This window comes from Oncorhynchus clarkii, chromosome 19 (assembly GCF_045791955.1).
Source record: "Oncorhynchus clarkii lewisi isolate Uvic-CL-2024 chromosome 19, UVic_Ocla_1.0, whole genome shotgun sequence".
In the NCBI taxonomy this organism is placed as follows: domain Eukaryota; kingdom Metazoa; phylum Chordata; class Actinopteri; order Salmoniformes; family Salmonidae; genus Oncorhynchus; species Oncorhynchus clarkii.
The window spans coordinates 16818415-16829406 of record NC_092165.1 but is presented as its reverse complement, the minus strand read 5'-3'; the positions used below and the strand labels follow the sequence as shown (position 1 = coordinate 16829406).

Sequence of the window (10992 nt, the reverse complement as noted above, 5' to 3'; positions counted from 1 at the left end):
ACATTTCCCCCACAAATGGTTATGGTGAGGATTGGGGAAGGGGAAACTGATCCTAGATCAGAGAATGCATATATGTATGGCATTGTAATATCCCTAATATTTCACATGAACCTGTAATTTACCTGTAATATTGTCATGGTGGAGGTTGTATGTGTAATCCTTAACTTTGCATGTGACCCTGCATGTGACCCACCATGGGCTATCGTATTTGAACTCCTACCTCTACAAAGTATTAAAGTCTACCCACAACTTCAATAAAATTATGTCACTTAAATTTGGTTCTGCTTGGATTCTGCCAGAGGCTCAAATCCTGCTGGAAACGGACAAACAAATACTCTAGTTGTCTACTTGCTCAACACTTTTTATTGATAGTTTGCATTAAGCAGGCACATCTCTCTGTGGTTTGGTTTCACAGTGGGAGATCTGTGGGTTGGGATCATTAGAGAGAGGAGCAGGGTGAGTGCGAAATGGCACCCTATCCTTTATAGTGCAATATTTTTGACCAGGGGACCCATTGCTGCTTCATAAAAAGTATCAGAGGTGCGGACACGAGTCACATGACTTGGACACGAGTCACATGACTTGGACACGAGTCACATGACTTGGACACGAGTCTCATGACTTGGACACGAGTCTCAATATAATATGAATATAACTACACATAATAATTTAACGCGTTCATATTTTTTTTTGCGTAGTTATTACACAATCACTCGTATTTCATATGTCACAGCGATTCATTGGTACGCATGCTATGACGCTGGTAAAGTTGTCTCGCACACCTACAGTGCTGGTCATAAAATAAAAACTGGCTAGCTCATGGATGCAAACAATGTTCTTCCCCAAAAACAAAGCAAAACGACATAATCTGTTTCTAACTATATAGCTAGGTGTCATCATCTAAAATAACCCTCATAAAACGGTTCTTATTTGATTAATGGTGGTCGGACCCATCTATGTGAAGCTAGCCACAATAGTGGACTTTGTGGTTAGCCTTCAAAATAAGTGTCATTGACAGTGATGCAAATTAATACAAATATAATTATTCCATAATTTAATAGATCATGCTAAATAAGTTTGAAATGTTGTTATATAAAATCAACAAAAGACAATTTGTTCATTTGACAAAAAGCTGTGGAAATTACACGGAATGTATTAGACATTAGAATTGCATTGGGGGCATACTGATTGGATCAATGACATGGGGTATCAGTCCACTCAGTGACACCCAGAGAAACATTAGCATCATAGCACTTATCGTGGAACTCTGAAACAGCTGTGAATTGAGTCACATTTATTTTCAACCCATGTGATTGAACACCATTCCCGGGGAAAAACAATATTGTGTGGATGTTTTGGAGTCTGATAACTGAGGATATCTTGGGTATTGAGTAGACTGATACCCCATTTCATTTATCCTCAATCCTTAGGTAAAGCTGTACAGTGGAATATGAATGTCGATACACACAATAGGCTGACTGGGGAGGTGATTTCACACAGCCAGAGTCCCGCGATAAGAGATACAACACTAATATTTACGTAAACTCTTCACAGTTGTGTTCTGTGGGTGTCACAGAGTAGACTGGTAACCCATTTCATTGCTTCACATTCCAACCTGGTTTAACATTATCAAGTCTAAACATGGCATAATTCTACCAAATGTAACCTTCTGCATCACTTTCAGAGGTACTTTTCTTTTTGAAGGCAAACCGCAAATTCCACTATTGTGTCTAATCCTTATTGTGGCTAACTTCACAACACATCACCGGTCCGGTCGAGCGTCACTAGCCAGGTGAAGCTAGCTGGCTGCTTATAACGTTAGCTTTGGGCAACAAGGTTTGGCAGCTGGCTAGCCATTTATTTCCATGAACTGAAGTTCAATTTCAATAGGCGAACAACAAGTGGCTACGTAGCTAATACTTACTCACAAGGATTCATAAGTCATTGTTAAGGATGATGAAAATGACTGCAGTTTATACTGGTCATTGTTTTCAGACTGGTTGTATTGGTGCTAGCAAGCTACCCCAGAAGTTGCGGTCGAACAAATAATGCCGTATTACCATCGCGGTACTGTAAACACATCGTTCGTGGCCAGTGTGTGCTCGTCTGCTGACTTTTTTTGTACAGCTTTGACAGTGATACTGATAGTGGTGGCGCTTGGCTTACACGTGCAAATTCATCACACACAGCATTCTAATAGAATTGTGTTATTTGACGTGTCAAATTAAAAGCTTACTTAACACGTCAAATATAGTTATTTGATGTGTATCTTTAATTGGCACGTAAAGACCCAAACGGCGTTCCATAGATGTATAGTTCAGACATCTAATTAACTATACAAACGTATTACCTTTTAATGTAGCCATGAACACAACCAGTCATGGTGTTTTATCTGATTGTTAAACAAATCACTTCGGATTGTGCCAAAGGAGGGGCGAGTTGCTCTAGGTAATTTGAGTGGCTCCGCGCACTAACCGATTGTACGTGCCACAGCCTCTGACACAATCAGCCAATCACCATTTGACAACAATAGATTTTCTGTCCCCAGTCAATTTGACAACAAGAACCAGGTGTCCGTCTTTTATTGACCAATAAGAAGGGTGCACCATTAAAATGCAATTTTATGTGCCACAATAAATAAATATTGTGAAACACTATCATTCCACTATTACTGTAGATGTATTAAAAACATTTTACAGGGAATTACAGGCAGGAGGTGAGAATACATTTGCTATAAAAGAGGGGAGTACCAAATGTGTGAGAGAGAGGGAGTATGAAAAGGGGAGAAGCAACCTAGTCCACACTCTGGCAAGGTTATTTTTCAGAATACAGTTTGCAAATGTTCCTTATTTTTTGCTTTGCATTATCATGACACAAGGCGAGACCCAAATGCAGACACAGGAGGCAGATGGTTGGAGTTTAAGGTGCAAGAGAATGGTCGTGGACAGGCAAAAGTTCAAAACCAGAGGAAACACACCGGGTTAAGTGGGCATTGTGTCAAGAAGCAGTGCGACTTGATGGGGTTGTGTTTCAGAGGATGCACGGCTCTTGATATTCTCCTCTCCCGAGTCCATATGGGAGTTGCTGCGATGAGACAAGACTGTAACTACCAATTGGATACCACAATATTGGGGAGAAAAAGGGTAAAAAAATAAAATAAATAAAAACAACATTTATTCAGATCTTACAGAATCTCATTCAGATAACACTGATGTTAGAGAAAATCTATTAGTGACTAAAAGTGTTGGTAACACACTCAATATAGTAAGATAATCATTTGATCAAAGATAGGCATACATGTTCCATTACTGTGTGCATCTGCGGTGTTATCGCTTACACACCTAAAACTGTAAACACTAAAGAGATAGTGGCTAGGGCTTAGAGGTAGGGGCTATGAGAAGGAGCTATGGGTTACTATTGGATCACCAAGACCTAGTTTTTAAGCTTCCTCTTGGTTTTGTCTTTCAGGACTGTCATGAATTTGGACAGAGGCGGCTTGGGACTTGAACCTGGCTTTCTGCTGCTTTCAGTGGTCTGAGAGAGAGAGAGAGAGAGAGAGAGAAAGAGAGAGAACCATTTTGAAATATTTGGAGTACTGAAGTGGTCTCTGCTAATATCTAGGTTTCCATCCAATTGGTGACAGATTTTCATGTGAATATTCTAAAAATCTGCATTAAAAACAATTTGCGCATTTTCCCACCAGAGATGTGTTTCCTTCAAATTTACCTTTTGTGATAATTTTTTAAAAAAAAGCTGAGCGTGATGACATATTATGGGAAAAAAAGAGCACAATTATTTGTATTTGTCAAACCAGGATCAAGCTCATCACTGTGCACTTTCGCCACTCTGTAAAGCTCATCATAACTTATTTCCCCTGTAGCCTAATAAACCGCATGCTTTCCCGAGTCGTAGTGGGAGGAGCACACAACATATCACCTGAATCCAAGTTGACTTCGATATGACGGTTATCACATCAATATCTGCGCATAAAAGGTGTTTCCACCGCCATTTCACGCATAATTAATTTTACAGACACAGAAAGATTCCACCTTGCCTGGCGTATTTTGTTTTGTCGACAGTTGGAAAGTTCACCGCCAAATGTGTTGTTTCCATCAGGCCTGTCCTGACATGTTTTATCTGACATGCACTTTACTCACATAACAAGGTTGGATGGAAACCGGGTTAGTGATGCTAATATACATTAGTACATTCAGTAATAAGCTACAGTCTGTCTGAAATGACATCCTATTCCTATCGTGCACTAGGGAGTAGGGTGCCATTTCAGACACACTTCAGAGACACATCATATGCCGTGTTTGAAAATGTTGCCAATGGTTATGGGGTCAAATGAACTCTGACCTTAACAGAGAGGTTGTCCTGTGTCGGTGATGTCACAGGGTCCTGTTTTTCAGCGGACGGAGGGATGTTGTAGAAAGAGGACGGAAAGACATAGGAGGGAGAGGAGCAGGAAGAGGAGGAAGAGAGGGAGGAGGAAACAGAGGAGGAAGAAGGGAGTAATGTGGAGGAGAGTGTGGAAGGAGGAGCGGGTTTGAGGAATTTGATTTCAGGGGCTTTGATTGCAGTGCATCTTACATTGAAGGTCTCTGTTTCTGAAAAGAGAGAGAACAGCGGAAAAAAATGAATATTTCAGTGTCTCAGCTTTTGTCCAACTCCTTTCATCCTGTCTATTTTTCTGATTATTTCATCTAGTTTTCCAGCCATTCACTCTTACTTGTCTTCTTTAGCCCCGGAAGTCTGTGCTTTCTCTTTTTGCTCAGACGAATTTTATGTTTCTGAGCAGAACTGTCCAGAACTCCAGTTGACTGAGAAAGAGAGCGAGTGTGTGTGTGTGTGTGTGTGTGTGTGTGTGTGTGTGTGTGTGTGTGTGAGTGAGAGAGAGAGAGACAGCGAGACAGTGAGAATAAGAACAAGAGAACAAGATTTTGCAGTAAGTGTTTATATACCAGGGCTCTCCAACCCTGTTCCTGCAGAGCTACTGTCCCATAGGTGTTCAACCCTAATCTAGAGCACCTGATTTTAATAATTAGCTGTCTGATAAGATTAATCAGGTTAGTTACAACTGGGGTTGAAGCAAAAACCTGCGGAGGGGGGGGGGGGGGGGGGGGGGGGGGCTACAACAGCACTTTAAATGACTACAATACCCACAATCCAGCAGTGTGGCTCACCTCAACACAGAGGAAGTCAAGAAGGTCCTTTGATTGGGTCCTTATGGGGGACTTGCATAATTCAACAGTGTCATGGATGTCCTTAGATATGGGTCTGGAGTGGTCCAACTCACTCTCCTCCGCTGCATCATTTTCCAATAGTATCTTCGGTTTGATGACAGCAATGGCATCAGCTCCTGTGTCATTGTTGTTGTCTACTTCCTGTTGTCTGTTGTCCGATTGGTTGTCCACAATCTCATTCGGTCTTGATTGGCTGAAGCTGACAGCCTCGTATAAAGAAAAGCCTATGTCCTCGTGGTTGTGTTGAACGTCGTTAGGAAGGCACAACTCTGGTCCAGTCTTTAATTGGTCGCCTTCATCATAACCGTGTTGGCTAGCAGCCTCTGATTGGAAAACGGACGGTGAGGGGGCTGGACTGTCCCTTATAGACAGGAATGGTGACCACTCATCTCCTGTTAGAATCTCGTCCACCAAGCTGATGGGACTGAAGTTGAACTTGAAAGAGCTGAAGGAGCTGTAAAATAGAGGTGGAAAAACATTGAGGTTAATCGTTTTGTCACAAAATGGCACCCTATTCCCTATATAGTGCACTACATTTGAACAGGGCTCTGATAAAACGTAGTGCACTATTCACCATATTCCCTATAAAGTGCACTACATTTGACCAATTAGTGCACTATATAGGGAATAGGGTGCCATTTGTGAAACAAAATAGATATTATGTCATCTGTCATGGGTTGATGAAAGCAGTGGTCACATTTCTTTAAACAAATATATATAATAATAATTTTCACAAGTATGTGGTACATTTTCACAACTCTAGTTAGTACAAAATCCAAAACATATCATCTAAAAGGCAATTGTTTCAAAACTTTAAGCACATTTTCAATTGACAAAGTACAACGCACAAAATCCCACCGTCACTTTTCACCACACTTAATCAGTGTTTAATCTAGAAATGCATGTTTGACATTACAATACATGTTCATATAAAGTAATAGCCTTTCACAATGCAATGTTCACATTACTTTTCATATGATTCTGTCCTCATTTGTTAAAATACTTTGTTCTATTACTTAATCCAACTGCTCTTAATTGATCATCACTTAACCATTTGGTAAAACCCATGTTCTCATTTTTATAACTACGGAATAAAAATGTATATTTGTATAGTATAAACATAACGTATGATATACACCGAGTGTACAAGACATTAGGAACACCTTCCTAATATTGAGTTGCATCCTTTTGCCCTCAGAACAGCCTCAATTCGTCAGGGCATGGACTCTACAAGGTGTCGAAAGCGTTCCACAAGGGATGCTGACTCCAATGCTTTCCACAGTTGTGTCAAGTTGGCTGGATGTCCTTTGGGTGGTGGGACCATTCTTGATACACACAGGAAAACTGTTGAGCGTGAAAAACCCAGTAGCGTTGCAGTTCTTGACACACTCAAACCGGTGCGCCTGGCACCCACTACCATAACCCGTTCAAGGGCACTTAAATCTTTTGCCTTGCCCATTCACCCTCTGAATGGCACACACACACAATCCATGTCTCATGAAAATCCATCTTTAACCTGTCCTCTCCTTCATCTACACTGATTGAAATGGATTTAACAAGTGCCATCAATAAGGGATCATAGCTTTCACCCGCTCAGTCTATGTCATGGAAAGGGATACATACTGTAATGTACAATTATGACGATGGCTATTGTGATTTGACTCTACGGAAAGTTGAAAAAACAAGTCTGATATTGACAAGAACAGAAATGCACTGTATGCAACAAATGCATCACCCACACAGTAAGAATGGATCCAAAATAATGTTGTTTTATTTTTTCTTTAGTCCATGAGATTGAGCAGGCCTGTCAAGGTGAATGGGTCACCTATGTCGTTGTGTGGGAAAATTCACCACATACTTGTGAAAATAGCATCAAAGCGATGGGGAGGGGGGGGGGGAACGATATTGCAAAAATGCCACATAACTGGACTGACGTCTCGGAGCACAGAATGTGTGTGTGTGTGCGTGCGTGTGGTGACTTCAGGGCACTTAGGAAGTCATGACAGCTATGGGGAAGTAGTGTCTGAGTTACTGTAACTTCATCAACAAAACACACACACGCGCGCACACACACACACACACACACACACACACACACACACACACACACACACACACACACACACACACACACACACACACACACACACACACACACACACACACACAGAGTCCAAGGAATGTGTGTGCTCTGCTATGGCAAACACAGTATCTAGTGCCTCTTAAGTAGAGTCAAGGAAAAAGAGAGGGTGTGGTGGATTGAAACTCCCCAAGACTCACTTTCCATCACCACTGAAAACGTGTCTCTCTCTCTCTCCTCACCTTGCTCCCTCTTATTCTGTCTCTCACCACTGAAAACGTCTCTCTCTCTCTCCTCACCTTGCTCCCTCTCATTCTGTCTCTCACCACTGAAAATGTCTCTTTCCCTCTCCTCATCTTATTCCCTCTCATTCTCTCTCACCTCTGAAAACGTGTCTCTCTCTCTCTCTCTCTCTTCATCTTATTCCCTCTCGTTCTCTCTCACCTCTGAAAATGTGTCTCTCTCTCTCCTCATCTTATTCCCTCTCGTTCTCTCTCACCTCTGAAAACGTGTCTCTCTCTCTCTCCTCATCTTGCTCCCTCTCATTCTGTCTCTCACCTCTGAAAACGTGCATGGAGTCCCACAGGCTTCCTCTCCGTCTCAGCTTGGCTGGGCCGCTCCATCGTTGGCGACTCCTGTGTAGCCTCACCACTCCTCTTCTCCTCCTCCTCTTTCCCCTCCTCTTCCTCTATGACAGACATATTAGCATGCAACCTGGCTGAATGTCGATCTTGATGGAGATGCACCTGTCAAAAAAAATCACACCATGATCATCCTACAAGAAGAGGGCGACTTCATTCTTAATCAATGTTAGATAGTTCGACTGGATGTCGATCTTGATTGAGGTTCACCTGTTATAACATAACTGTAAGAGGGAAATGATGCAATAATTGACTCATTATTTAATGTTCAATAGTTCATTGGAGTAAAAGAAAGAATACAAATGTAATTTCGTCGCATTAATGAGCAAGAAAGACTCACTAACGGCATTTCGCTCTCCACCTCTCTTTCTCTGTCGTCATCCTGAATCTCTCCATTTCCTCCCTTCTCCTCTCGACTCTCCTTCCATCTGCTCATCATCTTCTTGGTAAATTTCTTCAGCTTTCCTCCCTTCATTTTCTTCATATTTGGGTGTTTCGACCCAAGCACACCCCCACCACCCCATGTTGCAGTGTCCTGAACTACAACTTCCTGTGTGCCTTCTAAATTCCTCCCCCCCTCTAACAAACCTCCCTCCTCCGTGTTACTCCGAATCTCTGCAGGGGTTCTGGAGCTCTCGCTCCCATCTGCGATGTGTTCGCTAGGATCTGGTGGTTCTCTGACTCCCTCTGTCCCTGGAGCTACAGACTGGAAGCCAGGGGGGATGTCTCTCGTTTCAGACCCAGAAGAGGCACTTCCATCTGGGCTGTCCTGGACTCTCCCCTCAGGTCCCTGGGGCAGAGATCTGTTTTTGCGTGGAGGTTTTGGTATAAGTGGCTTGGGTGGGGTCAATTCCAACGGTTTGGGTATCCCCCTTACCCCCATCCCCACCGGCTCAGAGGATTTAGGGGGGCGCCCTATATCCTTTCCCCTCAGCTTGGAAGGGTCCTGTGTTGCCATGGACACAGTCGTCTCCAACTGCTGCACCCCCTCACCCCTCTGTGCTGTAGAGCCCAGAGTAAAATCCAGAATGGGCTGTGAGAATCGGCGTTCTGACTTGAGGATGACAGCTGAGTATATTGACAGCATATCCCCTGAGGACAATAGTATATCCTCCTTCTGTCCTCCAGGCCCTCTCCCATGCCCTGTAGGCCTCAGCTCACAGCCTGGGCTCTCGCCTACCACTCCCCCCCACACAGGAACACTCCGGCTAGGGTCGAGGGCTGGTGGAGGGGGCGGTGGCTCTGTAGGGTGTAGCGGTGGTTTAGCCCTCCTCTTGGGGGGAACGGGGGGAAGCGGGGGTCTGGCATCCAGGCCAGGGGGACACGGTAGAAACTGCCTTCCCTCCCATCTGGGAATCACAGAGGGGGTTTCGCTGTTTTCCTCTTCCTCCTCGTTGCCCAGGTTTTCCAATCCTGCATCCAAAAATGGAATACCGGAATTCCCCTCTTCTCTTTCTGAATCTCTGTCTGATGATTCCGGATCGTTGTCCCTTTCAGTCGGAACTTTCAATTGTGGATCCTTGTCATCATCAACACAATCACCATCATCATCCTCAATCACTTCAGCAAGCTTTCCTTTGAATTTGAGCTCTGCATTATTGTGGTCCTGAGGGGTCACATAGAATCCCCTGTCTGTTTCCACTGAAGTTCTGAGGTGTTGGTGTGTGTTACGGTGTGTGTTCGACTGTATGTTAGGAGGTTGATCCGTGTCTTCTGCAGTGCTCAGTCTGTGCAGCATGGACTGGATCAGAGACATATTTCCAGAGTGACTGTCCGCCTCAGACATCTAGAGAGAGAGGAATACAGAGAGATTTTTATTGTGTGTCCCAAATGGCACTCTTTTCCCTTTATTGTGCACTACTATTGACCAGGGCCCATTCCAAATATCGTGCCCTTAGGGCTCTGGTGAAAAGTAGTGCACTACATAAGGAATACGGTGTCATTTTGGAGGCATACAGAGTGTTGTTTCATAACCAGATTTCTACAGTAATAATACACTCAGTGTCTGTCTGCCTGTCCGTCTCTCGACCTGTCTGTCTCTCGACCTGTCTGTCCGCCTGTCTGTGACCAGTGTGTGTCAAAGTCCGCACAGGTCATTGATGGCATAATTTTTACAGAGATCTCGAGTTAGTTTTGTCAACTGAGGCTATTCACAGCTTGGATTCACTCAAGACGTCCTGTATGCCCCTACAGAAGCCGTACAACAACCGGTTGACATTACTACGTCCTCTCTCTCAGTGTAATGTCAATGCATTTCAATCACTGCTTCTTCACAGTTCTTTAGAGATCTATGTATTAGACTTAAGGTTGCAAAATATCGGTACATTTGCCCAAACTCCCAGAATATTAGAATAGAATATTCCCGGAATCAGGAGGGAATAAGCAGGGAATCCAGAGACCTCCCACCAGGATTTCTGGAAAAATCTGTCTGTATATTTCTCTTACCGCTGTTCTATTCTCTTCCTCTGTGTTTTCTTCACTTCATCCTCTTCTCCTCCAGCCCTCTTTTCATGAGAAGCTTTCCTTTAAACTCAGCTGCTTTCATTCAGTCCCTCGCTCTCTCTCTTTTTCCCACGTGTGTTCCTAACAAACACAACTCTAACATGTCCGGCCTCACTCTTCCCTCCTGACGTTTCCCTCTGGCTCTGTGTGCTCGTGCATGTGTGTGTGTGTGAGTGTGTAATAATTTCTTCATCGAAACTGCCAAAACCAGTTCTCTCCCATTCCGCGCACAGTGTCAGTGACTCAAAGTTTAAAATTGCATGGCGTGCTATATTAATCACACCGTTTCCAAACACTAAATGACCCACCTTTTTCCTTGAACATTTTGAGATGCCAGTTTCCATTGGCTTTTGTGACTAAACTGTGTAAGCTAGATTTGGCATCAGATGTTGTGCACGCACGCGTACGCGCACACGCACACGCACACGCACACACACACACACACACACACACACTTTGACTACTTGCCTACTCCTCCAACAAAGTAGACCAACCAGGGCCGGCTTTAGCCTATAAATTCCTA

General features: G+C 43.5%; 1 protein-coding gene across 1 annotated transcript; it reads right to left on the bottom strand.

The window, feature by feature from the left end:
* Window positions 1-5153: 5153 nt before the first annotated feature.
* LOC139374417 (uncharacterized) lies at window positions 5154-10539 on the bottom strand. Its single transcript, XM_071115471.1, has 4 exons — window positions 10413-10539; window positions 8308-9753; window positions 7885-8072; window positions 5154-5700 (listed from the first exon to the last, which is right to left on the bottom strand). The coding sequence occupies exons 2-4, from the start codon at window positions 9751-9753 to the stop codon at window positions 5154-5156; spliced, it is 2181 nt and encodes a 726-aa protein (XP_070971572.1). The 5' UTR covers window positions 10413-10539.
* Window positions 10540-10992: the final 453 nt, after the last annotated feature.

Bases quoted from the DNA above. Each gene is read 5' to 3' on its own strand.
- LOC139374417 (XM_071115471.1), bottom strand. From the start codon at position 9,753: ATGTCTGAGGCGGACAGTCACTCTGGAAATATGTCTCTGATCCAGTCC. The intron at 8,073-8,307 runs GTGAGTCTTTCT...TTTTTTTGACAG, and splicing joins TGGAGAGCGAAATGCCGTTA to GTGCATCTCCATCAAGATCG. The intron at 5,701-7,884 runs GTGAGAGACAGA...TCTATTTTACAG, and splicing joins CTCCATGCACGTTTTCAGAG to CTCCTTCAGCTCTTTCAAGT.